Source organism: Aulonocara sp. 'chitande type north' Nkhata Bay, linkage group LG6 (assembly GCF_057382095.1).
Source record: "Aulonocara sp. 'chitande type north' Nkhata Bay isolate Kocher_YH1m ecotype deep benthic linkage group LG6, A_spYH_male_GT1.1, whole genome shotgun sequence".
In the NCBI taxonomy this organism is placed as follows: Eukaryota; Metazoa; Chordata; class Actinopteri; order Cichliformes; family Cichlidae; genus Aulonocara; species Aulonocara sp. 'chitande type north' Nkhata Bay.
The window spans coordinates 24563600-24584785 of NC_141349.1; the positions used below are offsets into that span (position 1 = coordinate 24563600).

Consider the following 21186-nt stretch of genomic DNA (forward strand, 5'->3'; position numbering starts at 1 on the left):
AATTCAATCAAAGGCTTTGTCTACATGCAAGTTTGATACAGTGTTAGCAAGTACAACTAGGCGTCCGGCTTAAGGATCATATATTAATGCTTCCAGAACAATAAAACTGTTGTAAAACTGTTTGCAGCCTACAGAAAAAAAGAATAAAGTTGTGTCTAAGAATCTCCATATTATATTACTGAAGTTTGTAAGGGAAAGGCAAAGACATTAGACACTATTAAAAAAGTTTAAATGATGACACAGTGTAAGATATCGTGTTTTTGTTTGAGGTTGTAATCATCTAATTTTAAGACTTGCTAAAAACCAAATGATTAATTTCTATGTCCTGATAGTAAACCTTATATTGTTTTTCAGATGATATGCTGTGTGTCACTGGAAAGAAAGAAATAAGTGAATTAGGTTCACATTGATCTATACTTATCGGAATTATTTTTAAGGAAGTGTGGGTTATTTTAAAATGCTGGGTTTGAGATAGTATTTTGGATAGAGTTCAATGAGTTTTGACTGCTGTTTGGGATTAAGGTGAGCGGTTTGTGTTGTTTATGTGTAAATTGTTTATTTGAGTTGTGCAGATCTCTGTGGTAGAGCTGTAATACCATCTGGTGGGTCTGGAGCCTGTTTTTGTGACAGCTTACATTTTAGAAGTCAAACTTCCTTTTTAGGATGTAAAAGTGTTTCCTCTCCAAGACTCAGTGATAGATATATATAGTTTTCTGTTTTGTTAATTTAGTGGTAGATCATTAAAAAGCTCTTATTTTTATCACATCTTTAAAATGGCCTCTAATTGTGGTTAGTTAATAAATGATTCAAGTTAATATCCTTGGAGTAAAATAAATACAAAATAGTGCAACTTCAACTTGTTGGGCATTGATCGTTATGGTGTTGATGTAATGGTGTTGAAGACGTTAGTCAAAAGTGAAAATGATCCAAATTAGGGCTGCCACGATTAGTCGACTAGTCACGATTACGTCGACTATCAAAATCGTCGACGACTGATTTAATAGTCGACGGCTCGTTTGAAGCTTAGATCACAAAAGACGCAGGAATAAGTAGTAGAATTTAAGATTGTTATAACGGACTGAAACAGAAGATGGCAGCACTGCATGTACAAGAATGCCAGCTGCCGTTAAACCCCAAAGAAGAAGTAGCTCTGTCCAGTGTTGCCAACTTAGCGTCTTTGTAACTCTCAACAAGCAGCAGGTGCTGTAACGCAGTCAGTTCTTCTTTTACTCTTTTACTCTTATGCTGTTTTGTGGATCACAAGGTTTAAAACTACTTATAAACACACACACACAAAGTAACTCCACCAGAGTGCCTATTTCGGGTCACTTTTGCCGGTCCAAGCCCGGGTAAAGGAGCAGGGTTGGAATTGTGACATTAAAAAAAACAATAATTGCTAAAAGAAATTTATTTTGTAGTTCTAAATAAACTCTAAATGCATTTAGGACGTTTTTTACTCACTTTATGTCTCTTCCATGATGTTATTTCTCTCTCCAACAACATAGGTTACAATTACATTAGCATGACCAATTATGCTAATTGGTGATGACGTCATTTAGCGACTTCTAGCAACTTTTAGGACAACCAATAGCGATTTTCCTTACTGAGGAGTTGGCAACACTGGCTCTGTCCCAGAATTCATAGCGCAGCCCAGCTCAGTTTCCAACAATGGCGGCAGCTAGTTAGTTTTAATATTACTCTTATTATTCTTTCTGGGTCATAAAACAAACGTTTAACATATTTTCAGGCGAGAATGTAGCTGTGTAAACCTCAAATATTTGCTCAGTTCATCAAGACCACATATTTTCAAAAGCGCTCCGACGTTTTCGGAGACATCTGTTACCCACCAGCTCGATAACTAGCCGGGGGCAAGGCTCACTAGAGCCGTGAGAACACCGGACTCCCGGCAAATCGTTTTCAAACCCACCACCGTCTTTCGCTACTCAGGTTAAACATATATAAGTCACTTAGATAACTTAAAAATGTTATTGTTTGGTTTTTTTCAGTATTTTATTTGTTCCTGAGTAAATCGGTTTGGCTGAGATTAAAGTTATAGTTTTTACACAGCTGAATAAACGTCAAGCAGACAGCTGATTATCAGAAGTGTGAGATGCTCGAGAATATACTCCGGTGTCCTGTTATATTTTAGATAGCAAGGAGTTTATTAAACTTCACCAAAACAATCTGCAAATTTCATTAAAATTTAATAAACTAGCATCTTGTCCTTATTTTTAGTTAGCACAGACCTTAAACACTTAAAGCTTAAACACTAATGATAGTTATATAAGAGCAGATGCAGGCTGGTGCAATAAGCTGTACTTTTACGTCCAATGGATGCACGATCTGATAATCGGTGACTAGTCGACTATCAAAATAATCGTTTGTGGCAGCCCTAATCCAAATACAACTGAAACGCTGCAGTGGGACCTTAAGAGAGCTGTGAATGTGAATGCCCTCAAACCTCAGTGAACTGAAGCAACACTTGTCATGCAAATCAGTTCAGTTTTGTTTATACAGCGCCAAATCTAAACAGCAGGTGCTTCAAGGCGCTTTATAATGTAAGGTAAAGATCCTACAATAATAGAGATAAAACTCAAATATAATCAAATAACCCCCTTTAAGCAATCACTAGGAGACTGTGGGAGGGAAAAACTCCCCTTTAACAGGAAGAAACCTCCAGCAGAACCAGGCTCAGGGAGGTGCAGCCATCTGCTGCGCCCGGTTGGGGGAAGACGGGGCAGAAAACACACTCCTTTAACTTATTGCTGCTAAACGTGGTTCTGAATTGCTCAGGATTTTCTACGAGTCTGTTGTGGCCAGTGCGATCCTCTATGCTGTTGCATGCTGGGGGAGCAGGCTGAGGGTAGCAGATGCCAACAGACTCGATAAACTGATTTGTAAGGCCAGTAATGTTGTGGGGATGGAACTGGACTCCCTCAAGGTGATGTCGGACAGGCGGATGTTGTCCAAGATAAAGACAATGTTGGATAACACCTCCCACCCACTCCATGACATGCTGGTCAGTCACAGGAGCTCGTTCAGTGAAAGACAGAGTACCGAAAAGCACCACTGAACGACACAGGAAATCATTCCTGCCTGTGGCCATCTCCCTGTACAACTCATCCACTTAACACACTGTTTACTGCAACAGCTACACCCTTTTTGCACATGTTCTTTTTCAGCTATTTATTAATAAGTGACTTTTATGTATATATATATATATGCCTGTATCAATAAAGTATTCTGATTCTGAATCATGGGGTCTACTTCTGCTTCTGCATTTTAGCTCAGTTTGTTGTCAAATAAACAATGACACACTGTAATATGTCAAGTGCTGTTTGTATTTACTTAATTTTAAGATCTGATGAAAAAAATCTGACAAAGGCTTCATTCACTGTTTTTACTGTGTCTCCATGATCTGCCTGACATTAAGCATTTCTTCACTCTGCTTTTTCTTGGTTACTTTAACAGATATGAGCTAAAATAAACCCTCTTTAGCAGTGTTAAATAAATGTGTAAATCCTCTCCAGTGAGAAGTTGTGCTTGTGTGCGTAACAGCAGCTGGTGAGAGTTCACAGGCCATGTTCATGTGTCCAGAGCGTGATCTTGCTTGAAATGGATTCACTGCTGGCGTTGCTGCCGTCCGACACAGGCCCGATACTCAGGCGTTTTTACGCTTTATTCAATTTTAGTAGTTAAACATGTGACCATTTGGCTGAAATCTGAGCCTGCTGAAAAAAAACTTACCTTTTCCTGAGCATACTGTACCACACCACGTGATCTAAATCCTCCTGCTGGGGTACAGCGTGTTTCTAGATTAAAGTTGAGGTGCCACAGAGGAGTTTATGAAACACTGTGCTCCTCCTGTGACATTGCTTAATAATAGTTGATGTATGAGGTCAGACATGGGTTTCCATTCACAGAAGTCGGCGCTGAAGTCCCCTTTTCAGCACTTGCAACCTTTGCCAACTTTAATCCAAGGCTAATGTTTAACAAAGAAAACCAAGTAGACAAAACGATGGACGGCAAGAGTGCATCCTTTCAAAAATGCTTTATTTATCTACTATATCACTATAAATATACCAATGCTGAACAAGGAAACGGGGCCTTCTGATAGAAAAGAGTCTGCATAGGTCTACAAAGGGCACATGTTGGCAATAAAGGCACACACTACGAAGAGTTAAAGATGCTAAACCCGAACATCTAAGTTAAACCAGGCACGCGCAGCTCCATACTGACACAGGAAGATCGTCCTGCTGCCGCTGCTGCATTGTGGGTGAAATGCAGGTGATGGAAAGTAAAGCAGGTGCTGTGAGTGGAAGGGAGAATGCCGTTTTCTGTTGTTAAAACCACGTGAAATTTTGGTGAAGGTTAAATCATTGCCCCATCCACCCATCATTAGATCTTTTAATTATTTAGCCAAAAAAAGTTGCAACACATTGAGCCGGAGGTGCCAATGGGTCGTAACGCCTCGGCGGGCCAGGTTTAACCTTTGATATCGATAACGGGGAGAACTTGGTGTTCCCACTCTAAACACCGCGTCCAGTTCCAAATAGCAAACACAACGTTACACCTAACAAAAGCACAATAACCTCCAATGTTTAACAAACTATTGGACACTTTGGGGGAAAAAAGAATCTACTTTTGTTAGTCTGACTTTTATACCTAAACAAGGTGTAAATAAAGAAAACAAATAGGTTTTACAATATATTATGCCTTTTCTTCTCACTTCATAAACAACACACGTAATGCATATATTAAATATATCCCGACTTATTGTCATCGTACAAGATCATAATAAGAGCCGTTAACAGCAGTTTGTTTTCTACATTAAATCCAGTTTCAAAGGAGAGAGAGAAGCAGTAAAATGCAGAATACAGAGTGAGATTACACAACTATGGACTAGTTAAGCAGTCTTTTCACTCACACTCTTGGGCCTAAACTTAAAAGCCAGGGAGCCCTCATATTAGCAAATAAAATACCATCGAATGCGGTGAAGGAGAATAATAATAATACAAAAGAAAAAAGAGCTGGTTTACAAATAAAAGGACACTCAAATGTTTGGCATTTTTCATAAAGGATGGCTCTTGTGGAGTGTGACTTCATGATCAGCAGCTGTTTGAATTCGAGTGTTACAATACTTGCATATTCCAGTGGGATGTATTGCTCCCAGTTATTCCCAGTCCACAAGTACACTTGTGTAGATGCACTGCAGAGTTTTCAAAGCGCCCGCTGAGCATTGAGGAGCTGCAGGCTTTATATGAGAAGAAGCACAAACTTTGCTCCAGTTCACACGTTTGATATCTCTTCATCTGAAAGTGGCAACTTCTCGCCTTTTATAAATACATTTACGTGCACCTCGGAAGAGGATGGAGGCAACCTTGGCACATCTGGCTACAAAAGCTGAAACCTCAATACAGTAATACCACAAATCTGCATCATGGGATATACAAATTCTTCTTTGTGCCAAAACACGCGGGCTTGGTTTTCTTACAAAAAGGCACAGTGAAAAGCAGGCAGTTGCATAAACAGCGTGTAGGTGTAAGGCACTGTAGTCAGGAGTCTTTCTAAAGTCCTCAGACTGAAGTGGATGTTAAGGTTTTTGGTCAGCACTGGCAAAAAGTACGAGCTGTTCAAGTGATAGAGTGCTCCAGTCCAGATAGAAAAATGTCTCTCATTTCTGTCCGTAGTTGTTCACAATTAAAAACATCAGAAAAAAACATACATAACTGAGTAAGAACAAAAAACAGCTAACATCTATTCAGTCTTAATCCCCTATTACCGCCGTTTCTTTAAATGTGGAACATTTTCCATGTCAGCTGAACATCATTCAAAAAGCTTTCCAGTTTTCTTTCTTAATTATTTGTTCCCAACAGGAATCTGTCAAAATAACAAATATTTAGCAGGCAACATTTCTTCAAAGAAAACCAACAAATGTGTTTCAATGTATCAAAGAGGAGACAGAGAAACAACCTTGCAAAGCAAAAAAAAAGAGCAAAAATGAGCTAATTATAGGTAAATAAATGCAACCTAGAAAACCTAGAACCTTCATGTAAAACAACCAAAAACACAATAAAAACTACAATAACCAAAAAGTACCAAACAGGCGTGTTCAAAGCATTCAACCAGCATGGACGGACAGCATCACCTACAGCATGTAAAATTGGCTAAAATACTATATAATGATGGGGGGAAAAAAAGGCATTAGTATATCTGAAGACAGCAGTCTTCAGCGGTATTTATCAGTAGTTCCTGTTGTAGTTTTTCTTCCTTACGATTAACTCGTCTCTCTTTTTTATTGTTACTCTGAAAATAGTTTCAAATCTAGAACAAATACCACGGCAACATGGAAAGAGAGAGCGACAAAGAATAGACACCTTAAATATATATCTTCTCTTCATAAATACTTGAACGTACCTTCGGTGTTCCCGTGGTGGGATTCGGAGAGAAACAAAAAAGGCAGAGGGGTGTTATTGGGAGTTGTCGTTTGTTACATTTGTTACATTATTCAGTAGAAAACAGTGATGCTGCCTAATTAGAAACACTATGTTCACCTTGGGTTGAGGACATACCGAGGCCGATAGGAGACGTCAGGCTGTTTGTCACTGTGTGTGCTTTTAATATTTGCTACAAATTCCTTTCGAGCTCAAGTTTGAGATGTTTCTACGTGATGGGACAGACAATGCTGAGATGTAGTTCAGTCACAGGCAGGATCTGAGCCTCTTAATCAGTATGTCTGGTAGACATCATGGATGGGCAGCTGGAAGGCTGTGGCGGGGAAGGCCTGGGGCACCGCGTAGCCGGCGTAACCTCCGTATGCTGCAGCCGCCACGGCTGCGTTTTTCTGCAGAGCTGCCAGAGCTGCTGTGTTGGCAGTGTAGTTTGTGATGGGGACATACCCAGGTCCATACAGACCACCAGCTGCTGGGATGCGCTGTACGTTGTGGGCCACGGCATAGACTGGAGTGATTGGACGGCCCTGCGTAGGGAAAGAAAGTGAATTAGAAAAAGGAGATTTTTAAAGCGTGCCCACAATGCCTGTATTTAATTTACATAAGAAGGGTGGCCATAGCTTCCTTTTACATAGAATTTAAGCCAGTGTGACTTAAACCTGAATTCCTTCTATTGACCAGAAGGGGGAAGCAACTCTGCACAAAGAAATGCAAAAGTTTATGGAAACATGACCCCAATACTCACTTGATCCATGACCTCAGTAAACACTTTGCTGATAGGTTTATGGTCTTAATGACTACTTTCAAGTCTTACTGAATGCAGCATGATGTTTATTTTGTTAAGTATGGTCCCCATTAGAGCCGTAAAGAATAATAAAGCACAGTTTTGTTTTGTTTTTTTTGGGGGGGGGGCTTATGTAGCAATGGGGCAGGCTGCTACAGAATGAGTGCGGACCATCTCTTTCTCAGTCAGACCAGCCCATCCCTAATCACAACTGGTTTCAAAACAGCCAGATAGAGCCGTAAAAATCTCAAGTCACGGCTTCACAGTCGCTAAGTTAATCTTTTCTTTAAGGTCTGAATCACACATGGGCTAAGTATGGGCCCTGGGCTTCAACCTGGGCCCCAGCGTCCTTAAAGGGAAACTAAAGACTCCCCAGCCTCCTGTCAATAAATGAAATAAAAGCATTGCTATTGGTGCTTAACGTGAATGATTATAATAAGTCTCTACTGCACCTTCCCTCTACAGCTCCACAGGATAATAGCTCACACATCTGGATGCCCAGTGAAAGATCTCCAGTTCGATTCCAGGGAGAGACATAAATCCTTTTGGGGTTGCAATAGAGGGCATCCGTTATAACAATCTGTCTAACACAGTGTGTTTTGGCAGGTGAGGGAACCTTGAGACGTGGTTATAGAGGTGCAGCGTGGGGAAAAGAACTCCTTAAGAAATAATCCACATAATAACTTGCTTTGCAAGGCTGCGATCAGCTGACCTGTGCTGCTACTCTATTGTTCACTGCTCTTTGTGGATTTGGCCAGCCAAATTCAGCAAGATATAATGAGATGTTTCATGAGCTGTATGGTTCATTTTCAAACCCCCAGACACCATAAAATGAGTAAAAAGAGAGTGAATCTAGTCAGCATCATCACGTTAAGTATCAGTTGATGTGTGATGTAACTTAACGTCACAAAACTGCAAACTCACCAGTTTAGCCTGAACTAACGTCTACCAACCAGCTCAGTAGACCTAAAGTATTTTCATGCAAAGTTTGAATAAGGGAATTTGTATATTTCAAGTATGAGTTCAGATCATGCATCGATCTCAAAAATGATTGAAAAACTTTGGAAAATAATCTCTCATCGTCTTTCTTACATCTTTCTCCGTTTCCCAGTCCTGCACATTAACGTTTGCTTCTCTTCCTCTCTCTCTCTTAGCTCACACACACATTTAGGAACAAACTGTGCAGAAACAGCTGTTCTGTTCTGAGATATTTGTCAAGCTGCTTGAAAAGTTGACCATGAAGTTACCCTCCTATTTAAAAAAAACATCACTCAGTTTATGCTTGCGCTTCTTTTGTAGTGGTATGCAGGTGCTGAATTACAGCCACTGCAACTTTACATGGTAAATGGCCTGTATTTGTATAGCACTTTACTAGTCCCTAAGGACCGAAAAGCGCTTTACACATCCAGTCATCCACCCATTCACACACTGGTGATGGCAAGCTACATTGTAGCCACAGCCAGCCGGGGCTCGAACCGGCAACCTTCCGATTACAAGGCGACCTCTCAACTCTTGAGCCACGATCGCCCCTGCCATCTGCACCATGAACGCATCACAGGGATGAGAAGAAAAAAAAGGATATGATGAGGGTGTAAGTGGGCTTTTGGATGTCATAGCTTTCTTATTACTGAGAAAGTATATCCGTAGTGTTACCAGGAGCAACGGCAGCCACACAAATCTAAAAAATTGAATTAATATAACCGTAATATGCACTGACCTGCCAATCCCACTAAATTGCTCATTATCTGAATGTCATTCCGACTCCCTTTGACCCCGTGAATAATACCCACCTGGAAGGGTGGAGGGGTAGAGACCGCAGGTAGGACGGTGGCAGCAGCAGCAGCAGTAGCAGCAGCAGCAGCGGGGGAGTGTTCGGGGTGCTGCATGGCCAGAGGGTTGATAAGATGCTCCACTGTGTGCACCTTCCCCTCCTCCATCAGCTTGGCTGCAGGAGTGGCGCTGAACACTGGGTACTGCCCACCCAGAGTCTGTAATGCCACTGCACATAGAGAGACACACAAATGAGAGCTTGGATAACAGACTGGAGACAACAGAGCATCATCCAAATATTAACACTACTCAGGAAATAACAGATAAGCGCACACATGCATCCAATCATTTATAGAGATAAAACACTACAGAGGCGAAGAGAGAACAGCACAAACAGGGTGAAGGGTTCAATTTCAGCAAGAAGTGGAAATAAATAAGTTACACAAATTGGCGTTGTGGTGTGATTCAGCTTATGATGGTGCTCAGCTGGGGATTAACCCTAGCACTTCAACACACACACACACACAGAGCAAACACAACATCAGTCATTGTTTCAGATCCACAAAAGTCTTTTCAATCCTGTGATTCCACACAGACCGGCACCGACACTGAGCTGCAGATTGAGGTCAAATCCTTAAACAAGGAAACATCAGTAACGTCGACTCTACTGAACGGATCTCTGATCACCAAACACACGACACTGACACACACATGCAGTAAATGGTTAGTAAGGTTTAATCAATATGTTGATAAAACAATTAGGCTTAGTAGCTTTAGTCGAAGAATTTGAAGGCTGAAGAATAATTCCAGTGTTTTAAATTTTCCATATCAACATCTTTAAAAAAAAAAAATCACTTCAGTTTCTATCTTTCATTCTTGAAAAAAGAAACGTACAGGATTTAGATGATCCACCAACATTAAAATAAACTCAGTTTCATTCCCCCCTGCCTGCTTTCAGGAAATAAGGCAGAATGAAAGAAATTGAATTTTTCCACCAGGAAAATGATCCTTTGAAAACAAGACACTTACAACGTTTCTCTCTTAGCTGGGAGAGCAGTTGCTGTAGATGTAGATGTGCTACAACTCTTCATAACACTGGAATCATCCTTCAAGTGATCAGAATAGAGTGGACACAACAGTCTTTAGTTTGTGCTTTTACATTTGCATTTCAGCTCCGATTATGGCTTAAACTGTCATAACGCTCACAAAGCTACAGATAAGACTCAGTGTGACTAGAGAAAAAGCTACCTTCGTTATGTTCGAGCACTTATTAAAATAGAAAGACAAAAAAAGATCATCCATCTGTCAAGTCAAAGTTGGAGACGACTGCATATAAACTGCCTCGAAAAAACTACAACCGTATAAAAAGCTATGTATGATATGGCTGCTGACTAAACCTCTGCACTCCAGAGATTTGGTAACACTTTATTATTCTTATTGATGATTATTATAAAGAAGTGTAGCTATGGTTAATTGATTTTTAGTTAGCTAATAGTTACTGCTAAAGAAATACATAGCAATGTTAAACAGTGGTTCTACAGTGTAGGGTTTATATTTTGACCTAACAAGTGACTGATCCCTGCTTCGATTCTGGGATGTGATGCAAATCTCTAGAATTGCATCAAGACGGGCATCTGGCTTAAAAATGTACAGAATCTAAACCTGGGGAGCTACCCGCTGTGGTGACACCCTACCAAAAAGAAAGCACCCAAAAGCAGGATTGACAGGTTTACAATAACCCTGCAGATAATGTTCACAGATTATGGATAGGTAGGTATTTTTACTGTATATAGTACCATTTGTACATAACACAAAATACTCTTTTTGTAGGGATTTATTAATTCTGCTTTTTTAGTACTTTTGAGTTTTTGTTTACTTTCTAATATTTCTCCACTTCACGTTTTCTTTTTCACTCTTGTGCTGCTGTAACAAGTGAATTTCCCCAGTGTGTGTTTAATAAAGTCGATCTCTATCTGAAGGAGGGGCGGTGGCGTAATTCACGAGCTCGTGAAATCTTGTCCGGTTTCTCTCACTGCCTAGTTTGTCTTTAATTTGTAGTTTTTTAAATTGTTTCTATTATAAAAACTGCATAAATTGTAATTTTAGGCCTATTAATATTTTGGAAACATTAATGCTTCTTATTTTATTGCTTGTTAGCAGGGGGTTGCATGTTTTCTCATGTTTCTCATGTTCATGGAGACACACCATTGGTGTGAACCATTTCTCGTAAATATCAGCTTAAATGGGCTCCAACTGTCAGCATAAAGTGTTACCTGAAGAAGCTCGTAACGGTGTTTTAAAATCACCCTGTGGTGTGTCTGAAACAACCCTTACAGTCATGGCTTTTGTGTTTTAGGTTTCAGTTCACCGCTCATTTAAACAAGCACTGATCAGCACAGTTTGAACCTGAATAACCAGAAAGACAAATTTCTGTTGTGTAAGGAAAAGGAAAGAATGAGGAATGAAGTATAGCCGTTACCTTCTGGTCATGTTGGAAAGGACTGACTACAATGTTGTTATTCTTTACTGTAAATGAAAGAAAGGCCGTCCTTTTGCGCATGACCGTCCAGAAATGACTAGAAAGCTGATTCACAAAAAATGCTCCTCAAATCACACAGGAGAAAAAACTGCGGGCTGGAAGATTTAGTAAAAGCCTTTTTGAGATGGGCAAGAATAGGTCGGGGTTTGTCTATCTCACTGACTTGTGCCATGTTTGATGCCAACTGGGTTGACGGAAGCAGCGAGCTCCAGACTGGGCATCAGCTCATAGGACTTTTCAGGCTGCTTGGTCTTGCCCTCGTGGTAGCGGCTGTAGATGCCACGACCGGCAGAGTAACCTCCGAGGTACGACCCCCGTGGCCCAGGGGTACGATTACCTGCAGTAGCACGACCACGACCTCTCACAGTACCTGCTTAAAATACAATTAAGGGGATATGATGACAGGGGTTGTGGTTTAGGGCAGCAGGGGCAATTTTGGCAAGATGAGTTTTGAAAGTTTCTCAAGACATCAGAACTTGCACACGATTAATTTAACTCATATTTTAGCTAATATTCTGCACATAGAGAAATATTGCTACTGAATTTTTGCTCCGACTTGGAGGTGTTTGGGTTTAGTGTGGCCTCTGTCTCTTATATTAGGTCTATTATGTAACTCCATAATGTTGTCGACTTGTATTCCAAGAGTTTTGCCACTTGGTGGTGAGCTCTCTAATAACCCAGCATGAAATGGGAGGTGACAGCACAGCAGGAAAAAGATGGTGTTAGAAAATGTATAGTTTGTCACATGGCAAGAAGGCTCATTGTTCATCAGAGTAACAAGTAGGAATAAGGATGTGAGAGATTACCATTGTTCTGTATCATTGGGGATCCTTTGGAGAGAAAACCAAAACACAATGATTGCTCAAAGTTAGATTTTCCTGTTATCACCCAAGACCATATTTAAAATCAATCATTAAAGGTGATGGGATTAGCATTCATTGATCCATCAGCTGGTTTTGTATTTCCCTTTTACAACACCAGTTCCAAAAGAAAGTTGGGACGCTGTGTGAAATGTAAATTAAAACAGAAGGCAAAGATATGCAAATCTCACAAACACATGTTTTATTCAAAGCATAGAACAAAGAAAATGTACGAAAACTTCAAACTAAGGAAATGTATTTAAAGAAAGAATCTGATCACGTTGAATTTAATGGCAGCATCGCTTCTCAAAAAGTTGTGACAGGCCCATGTTCACCACTGTAGTATCCATTACGCTCTGAACAACACTCCGTAAACTTCTGGGAACTGAAAAAGACCTGAGAATTTCGATTCCCCTAACCACAGAACAGTTTTCTGTTCTGTCTCAATCCATTTTTAAATGAGTCTTAATCCAACAACAATTCACATAAGGCTTTAACCTGAATTTGTAGATGGTGCATTGAACTGTGTTCACAGACTGTGATTTCTGGAAGTCTTCCTGAGCACATGCAGTGATTTCCATGACAGAATAACGCCTGTAGCGCCCCCGGAGGGCCCAAAGATCACGCCTTCATTCAAAATGAGCTAATTTTTGTCTTTAAAGAAAAAGGTCTTAGTTAAACACTTGATATGCTTCTTCCGATGTCTTCCATTGTGACTAAAATATGGGTTTGTCAGATTTGTAAATCATTGCGTTCTTTTTTTTTTATTCACATTTTACACAGTGTCCCAACTTGTTTGGAATTGTGGTTGTAACATAAAAGTGATTTTAAGCCACAAACCCTCATCAAGTTAAAGATTTCTTTAAAATTTCTCATCAAATGAATCTTTAAATGATCATGTTGTCCTTTTGAACGTCTGAAAATTTCTTACAGTAAATACTGTTTTCATATCACGAGATCCTAAAATGTTTTGGAGCTTTGGCTCCAACCAAGAGGGTTTTTCATGAAACACTGAATTTTGCAACAGATTATTACTGATTGAAAAAAAAATCATTCTAACCTTTGACGAAGTACTCTCTGTTGGGTCCAATGAGGGTGTTGTAAGGATAACCATAGTATGCCAATGTGTAGGGATCACACTGATAAACGTAGTTCTGCTGAGTAGCCTCTGAAGTGGCAGGAGCTCCCCCCTTTGAAGCCTTCTGGCGTGAGTACTGCTCTTTATCGACAGGTTTGGCGAGTGTCACCTCGATGCAGGACCCTTCTACCTCTGTGCCATTGAGGTTGTCCATAGCCAACACAGCATCATCCCGGGAGGTAAAGTGGACAAAGGCGTAGTCACGGATTTTCTTTACACGCTCTACACATCCAGGGTTAAACTGGCTGAAAATCTAAAGACAAAGGATGGGAGAAATTAAAATCGTGTCAGAAATGTTTTGCATGCTCGAACCCAAATAGCCAGTCGGTCCTCACCTGTCTGATCGTCTCTTCGCTGGTTTCCATCATTAGATTCCTGACATACAAGATCTTCACTGTTTCCATCACGTCTTCGTCTACATCAATCTCTGGCTCTGCCCAGTCCACTGCAATCTGGTGGCCCCACAGCTGAATGCGTCCAGGCATCAGCTTCCTACGAGCCATGGCTGCTGCACGATGTGACTCATACTCTACGAAGGCAAAGCCACGGTTCTTCATCTTGTCTGCAGCGCTGGCATAAACTATCACATCTAATACGCCTTCTGTCACCTTGGAGACCTCTTCCAGGATCTCCTCACGTTTCTTGGTCTTGGGAATGCCACCAATGAAAAGACGGCAGTTGTCCACTGAGGAGCAGACACCCAGCAGCCGCCCAGGCCGCACTTCATAGTTATTCAGCTCCCGCACGGCTCTCTTGGCCTCGTGTTTCTCTGTGTACATTACAAAAGCGTACCCTCGATTTTTCCCATCAAAGTCCATCATCAGGCGCATCTCATAGATGCGTCCTACGGACTCAAACACTGGGACCAACTCATCTTCATAAACATCCCGCGGAATCTTTCCGACAAAGATCTCACAGCCTCGAGGAGGAGATGCACCATTCCAACCGGGAGGGGGACCGTACTTTCGCTGACCATTTTCCTGGACCATACTGTAGCCAGTACGCTCCATCAGGGCCACCAGTGAGGCCTCATTAGGTGCACCAGCAACACCCTCAGGGATGTTGAGCTGTCCATGGTGAGAGTGATGGGCACCAGAGGATTTGGAGGGGGCAACGTTGTTACTCATGGTCGAAGAAGAAGCAGGATCTTCAGCTGTCATTCTGACAAAACTATCCAATCAGATCAGGGCCTGAAGGAGGATAAGAGAGAGATCTGTCAAATTATACTGAATTAAATGGCTGCTGTAAAGACAGAGAAAAAAAATACAGCGGGAAGAAAATAGGCTGATGATCAGAAGACATCATTTAAACAACAGTGACTGATTGCTGACTTTGAGCACAATTTGCATGCATGCAAGATTACCTGACTAAAACAAACCAGCACACATTACGAGGCCTGAACACCACAGTGGAAATACAGCATCCATAAATCCTCAGGGCGCCTTCCCCTATCAGTGGTTTTACAACCTTGTTTTGTTGAGTAACTCAGATCGCTTGCTGACCTCTGACCCCTATCAGACAGATTGAAGGGCTGTAAACCCTGAAACCTCCAGCTCAAGGTTCACCAAGTATGACTAGGTCACATGCTCAGTGCATGTGTGTTTGTGGTGCGCTTGTGTGTAAATAGTCAGCGAGGACTTAAGCTATATAAGGAATTTTGTGTAACATAAACCCTGTTATGTGACAAAAGGCTGCACACATTCATCTTTGCTACACACAAGCCTCCTGTGTGCACGCTCACCACGTGGCGGTGTTGGATTTTCCATCTCCTTATCAATATGAATGCCATACAGAGTGTGGGTGCAGCTATTAGTGTGTGCACATGTGTGTTTCAGTGTGTCCTCATTAAGTAGTGCAGCCCTAAAAAAGGAACAGAGAACAATCAGAAATCGGCTTCCCGAACATAAACCTCTTACTCTGTTATTTTCCAACACAGCCGGCATTCAGAATGGAAAAATCCACAGGTTTTTAAATCCCCCAAATCATGCTGCATAAAATAGTAAGCAACCAATCAGAACAGACTATAACACTAATTTGATGTGACTCGGTATCATGTAAAAACATATAGACCAAAAAAACAAATACTCGCTACTTAGGCTTTGCTTGGGTTTCTTTGTGCAGCACAAGATTGCCTGGACTAGGATGGAGATAGGTGAGGCAGTCAACAAAGGCAAAACACTAAAAAGCCAAGCAACCATGGTAACCTGCACACTGATCTGACCTGACCCAACATCCCACTCTCCTACAAACAAACCTGTTCACATGTCACTTTGTCCAAGGCTGAATGAGGGGCTTAGAATGACTAGTTCAAACATGGATGATAGTACAAAAAAGGAAGGAAGCTTTAAATGTCTTTTTTAAACAAAGCACAAACTCCCAAACGGTTAGGAAAAGGAAAAGGAAATCACCAAGTGTGGGGAAAAAAAAAAAATTTCCTCCTTTATCTTTTGCCAGTAGTTCACCACTGGTTGCTGAATCCCGACGAAGGTCAAGATGACATTCATTTATATCTGCTTTTCCAAAATAGTTTTCCAAGAATGGGTCATGGACCTGTTCTTGGGTAAAACTAAGGACAATGTGTGTATTCTAGCTCAGGAAGCAAAACCTTTGAGCATTTAACTGGCCTGCCTATCAGCACACGGGTCTTACTAAGAAATCATGCCGAAGCCTTCCGGGTTGTATCCACAGGTTCAAATTTTTCTGCGGTGCGTGGATTGTCTGAGGTTAATGTTAGAATTCGTATGTCGTGCAAATTCAATGGAAGGTTTCTAGGAGCTGTTGTTGTTGGGAGGTGCTTTTTAAACTAGGCTGCCAAACAGACACTGTCACCTTCAAACTAACTCATACTTGGAAGTATGTCTCTGCTTCCAGTTTGAGACACACTTTTTCAAGTTTTCCTACCACTCAGCTAGCAGCTCTTTGGGGTTGGGGTCCTCTATGCAAAAACTACAAGTAGCTGCAATCTGCTAAAGACCAAAGCAATCACAACTAGGTTTTTTGGTGCAGCACCATGTTTTTGACCAGTATGACTTACTGACAGCTAACAGCCACTCACCGTGTGGGGAATACACATTTTTCCAAGTTTGACCAAGTTGTAACACATCAAATGTGGCGAACAACTGTCCAGCAATGTATGTGTGACCTCAGTAAGACCCCTCTATAGGCTAATGTTAGTCTATAGAAGACAACTTTTTTGTTTAAATATATTTTTTCCTGTGAAGATCAACAGGAAAGCAGAGGGAAAAAGGGCCACGGGTCAGACCCGAACTCCAGCCAGCCGCTTTCAGTATTGTGGCATATGGTTGCCTGCTCATCCAACTGAGCTAAACTGGCACCCGTATCAAAGGCAACCCTAACCCTTCACCTTAAGAAATAAAATCTTCTGCCAGTTGTAGACAAATTATTTTTTTAAGAAAAAAGGGGGATATAAAAATTAATCAGAAAGATGCCTTGTGGGTACATTACACCTGTGTTAATGTACGAAAAATAAAAGTGTCCTAAAATAGTTGCACATATCAGTACATATTTTATGAGGTGGTGAAAACTTGTGATAGTGTATTTTATATGCTTGGACACACTAACCACTACCTTACAGCTTCCTTTGCATGTAGTCTTGTGTTTTTAATCAGTGCAAAGTAATTATAAGGAGACGACAGACGTAAAATCACCCTCGGTAAATATGATTATTGATGGAATGTTCCTTTATGACAAAAAACCCCTAAATGTCTTACATGGTTTGTTGCACTTTATCAGTATTTTTTGTCACTTCACGTCCCTTTTTAGGGCTGCCACTGAAAACATTTATGAAAGTAGTTTGTTTTGGCATGCAAACAAACTATGCAGCGTATTCGTCATCTCTGCAGCTCATGACATTTTAATCTCTTCTATTTTTTTGCTTCAGTGTGGTTTTCTTTGTCTGCCCTCCCTCTGTTCCTTCTACCGTGTGAAGTGCTAACATGACTCGACCTCATATCAGCCTTATCTTACCAGGCTGATGACAAAAGGAGGACAATATTCACACTGGGAGTTCTGCTGGATGATAAAATGAAGCTTTGTAACACAATGAGCTTGACACTTTGTGCACTGAAGCAGTTAGTATTAAAAAAACAACAAATTTAAATCATTCTTCCTGCTTTTCACCACTTCCTAGACATTCCTAACTTCCTCAGTGCTGACCGTGTCAGGAGTGAAGTGAAACTCTGTTGTAAAAATATGAGAATAATTTGCATGAATTTGAGATCCTTTGTGTAGCACATGTACAACACAGCATATTAAATGACAAAAAGCAGCTTGGGGAACATCTTCAGCATTCAATCCTGCATGTGTATAAGTGACAGAGAAAGGCAGAGTGGGGAGGAGGAGGAAACCTGAGGCTGAAACAGGTAGATAATTAACCAAGGTGAACACAAATCACAGCCTTTATTCACAGAGAGCATAAAGATTTACAGATGGTGTCTCATCCAGTAAAGACAAGGAGTTTGAAAAGTTATGACCACTTAGGTGTGGCTCACGTCTTCAGATTTGAGCCTCTTTGTTGGGGCATAACAGGAACAGCTAGTTACTTCGTTAAAAATAATCTACCTTGACATTAAGAGCTCAGAGTTCGCCTGGTCAAAGGTTACGAACTCAGAGCGGCGCAAGATAGAACGACTGGCAAGCGAACAAGCGAAGGAAGTTCAAGAGCGGGAATTTGTTTAGTTAACAGAGCCGAGCTATTCCCGTGAGATTGCTTGCTACGTTACGTTTATGATTGATAGAAGCACCTGATTCTCTGCATATTAACAGCGTGTTACTGGGGACTGAGTTGTTTTATGAGCGGACAGAGAGGCTTTTACAGAGTTCTTCAGGTCGTCATAAACACAGATTGACTTGCAAAATCCATCTTTTTTCTCAAAAGAGCAAGTGAGCATATAACATTATGAATCTGTAGTCAGCTATGAAAAGGAAGGATATTGTATTATTTATGACTTTAGGATTTCTCTTATCAGAGGAATATGCATGTACAGAGGTCTGTACAGCGAGCCAGAGCACTGATGAAATAGGCCTAAGAAGGCTGCCATCTTTAGCCACACACTCATGTAGACACGTGGAGGAAATTGATTCACAGTCCCCCCAGCAGCCCCCTAACAACAGCGTCGCAAGGCAGCAGAACAGGATCGTGGAAGCACCAACGTTTAAATAAGCCTGAGTCCTGCTGCTTTATACATGCAACACAAACACCAGCCAGATAACAACAGATGTGGTCTGTTAAGGTAAGTTTGAGGTAAGTCCTAAATAACTCAAATACTATTTAAACCATCCTTCAAAGACAGGTCCGTAGAGATAACTGCAACAACAATAATCAACGCATAGTCTCAAGTCACAAAAAGTTGTCATTCAAGGACAGCGAGCACCTATCCAATCAAAGGGAGCTAGAGATACGGGGAAGTGAGAGTAAAACAGAGTAGAAATCTTGAGAAAGATCGTAGCAGAGGGATGGTGGTGGAAAAGAGAAGAGGAAGTAGAAGCAGAGAGTGGTCAGAGAGGAGGATATCTACCCCTGTTGCTTCACAGCGCTCCGCTGCTTGGCCGCCTGCTCTGGGAGTGTTAGTCCACCTCCATGAGAGACAGGTACAGCAGGGCACTGAGCACAGAGTCCAGCCTCCTCTACACTAAGACACACACACACACACACACACACACTGACCCAAAGCTGCAAGCATGAGAGCTGATGAGGGTGGAGCTAAAACAGGTACTTGAGTTTGTGTGTATCTGTGTGTACATGTGGATGAATCTCATCTTTACTTTTACTGTTATTTCATACACACACAAGCACGTTAACAAAATTTACTCATACATAGAGCAGTATTTATATTTCACACACATATACTGACACTGTGGAAAATATAATTGATGCTGTAATCTCCTTTTCAGACTTTCCATGTACAAATGACATGATTGAACCAGTAATTTTAATTTATCTGCTTACTTAAAGACAAATAAACTGTCAGTGTTCACCAGCCAAGAGAAGCATGCCACTAAGTGACATTACAACCAAGGCCTCGGTCACCCAGACCTAGAGACCTGTTTGCAACCACCTGGCAACCATTGGTCACTAGGGAAAAATATATTGCCAAACCGGTTGGCAAGTGGTTGCTGCCAATCGTCAGGTGAAAGTGGTCACAAAGAGGTGCACAGTCCTGCTCCAAAGCCTCTTTGTGATTGCTCTGGTTACTAGCAGATGGCATGAAAAATGCCAACTTCTCTGCAAACAGTCGCTGACTGTGGCAAAACTGAAAGGTGCTGATGGTTTCACTACCACTCACTGAGTACTTGGCTGGTGTTTACTTGGAAGGCGCCGGCTTGTTTGAAAAATCTGCTAGTGATCACCAAAGCAATCACAAGGAGCTTTTAGGTGGAGCTCCCTCTGCACGATCAAGCTTTCCAGCATCCATTCACCCAGCTGTCCGGGAATATGCAACCCATTTTCTAGCACTTCCTTTAGTGAAAGATAGTGGTTTAGTTCAACAGAAAGAAAAACATTCTTACATATATCCAAGCAGACCTAACAGAGTACTTCTGCACTACTTTTACCTTTATAGTACTTTTACTGCATTTAGGAATACAGCTATATGTTTTCACTGATCCAACGCAGCTGTAGAAAAAAAAACACAAGTCAACAAGTCTTTGTTCCCTGACAAGTGAAAGCAGGTAATGCAGAGAGGAGTATGATGGGAAATTGAGTTTTAATGGGTTTTGAGGGTTTTCTGCTTAGATTTGCAGAAAAGGGAAAAATGTTCAGGAAACGTTCAAACTGGGGTTTGAATACTTCCTCATGTTTGTGCTGCAGTGAAGGGACATCTGAAAATTCTGACTGGAAGCTACCGCTGGAGTGATTTCTGTCATATCAGCACAAAACTGTGACTGTATACAAGTGTGTGCGTGTGCATTCAGGCATTCACGTGTGTTTTTTTTGTACATAACAACGGTGAACGTGTTCCTAGCACAGCTTAACCTAAGCAAACAGCACACACCTACCTGGGCAGTCAAAAGAGCAGATCAAGATATGAGAGAGAAGGATCAAGAGACGGAGAAAAAAAGTCACACGCTTTCAGATTTTGTTCAAAACAAAGAAAAAAAACGTTCCCTGTGTCTTCTGAAAGGAGCGAGAAAAGAGAGTGTTTGGGGAGACATGAGAGTTACAGTCTGGTGAAAAGCACACTAAGTTTTAGTTGCTAGTGAAACCGACCTCACTCTTTAACGACTGAGTAAACAGGCAAGAAGACAGGGTGTGAAGTATAAAGGCCAAAGAATAATGGACGGACAAAGACTAAAGATTAAATGATAGTGAGATACAAACGGGCTTTTCTGTCTATGAATTTACTTTACAATCACATCAGAAAGAGCTCGCTCAGTACAAATGATACCAAAACAGTGTCTGTAAAGATACCCAGGTCAAAGTATGAATGTAAAGGTGTGTGTGTACATAAAGAAAAGAAGAAGTAGAAGGTGCGGGGGGCTGAGTGTAAAGTAAAACCGGGGTTTCTTCTAAGCCGAGGGGGGTCGGTCTAAATTAAATCATTAACTGTGACTCATTAGTGGGAGCCAATCAGAGCTCAGGCACGCCTCAGAGATTTCAGGTGTTCTGGTGACTGCACAGTTAA

General features: G+C 41.2%; 1 protein-coding gene across 10 annotated transcripts in view; it reads right to left on the reverse strand.

Moving 5' to 3' along the window:
• Positions 1-4036: 4036 nt before the first annotated feature.
• Positions 4037-21186, reverse strand: part of rbm47 (RNA binding motif protein 47) — a 52502-nt gene continuing 35352 nt past the window's right edge. For 5 of the 10 annotated variants that reach the window (XM_086295750.1, XM_086295751.1, XM_086295749.1 and 2 more), the window contains 6 exons: positions 13879-14733; positions 13466-13796; positions 12352-12375; positions 11709-11918; positions 9027-9235; positions 4037-6979 (listed from right to left, as the gene is read on the reverse strand). In XM_086295750.1, the coding sequence (XP_086151876.1) occupies positions 6728-6979; positions 9027-9235; positions 11709-11918; positions 12352-12375; positions 13466-13796; positions 13879-14703 (1851 nt within the window). In that variant the 5' untranslated portion in view covers positions 14704-14733 and the 3' untranslated portion in view covers positions 4037-6727. Of the gene's footprint in view, positions 6980-9026; positions 9236-11708; positions 11919-12351; positions 12376-13465; positions 13797-13878; positions 14734-19080; positions 19155-21186 lie in introns of those variants that run through there. The other 5 variants (XM_086295753.1, XM_086295756.1, XM_086295759.1 and 2 more) reach the window with 5 other exon arrangements.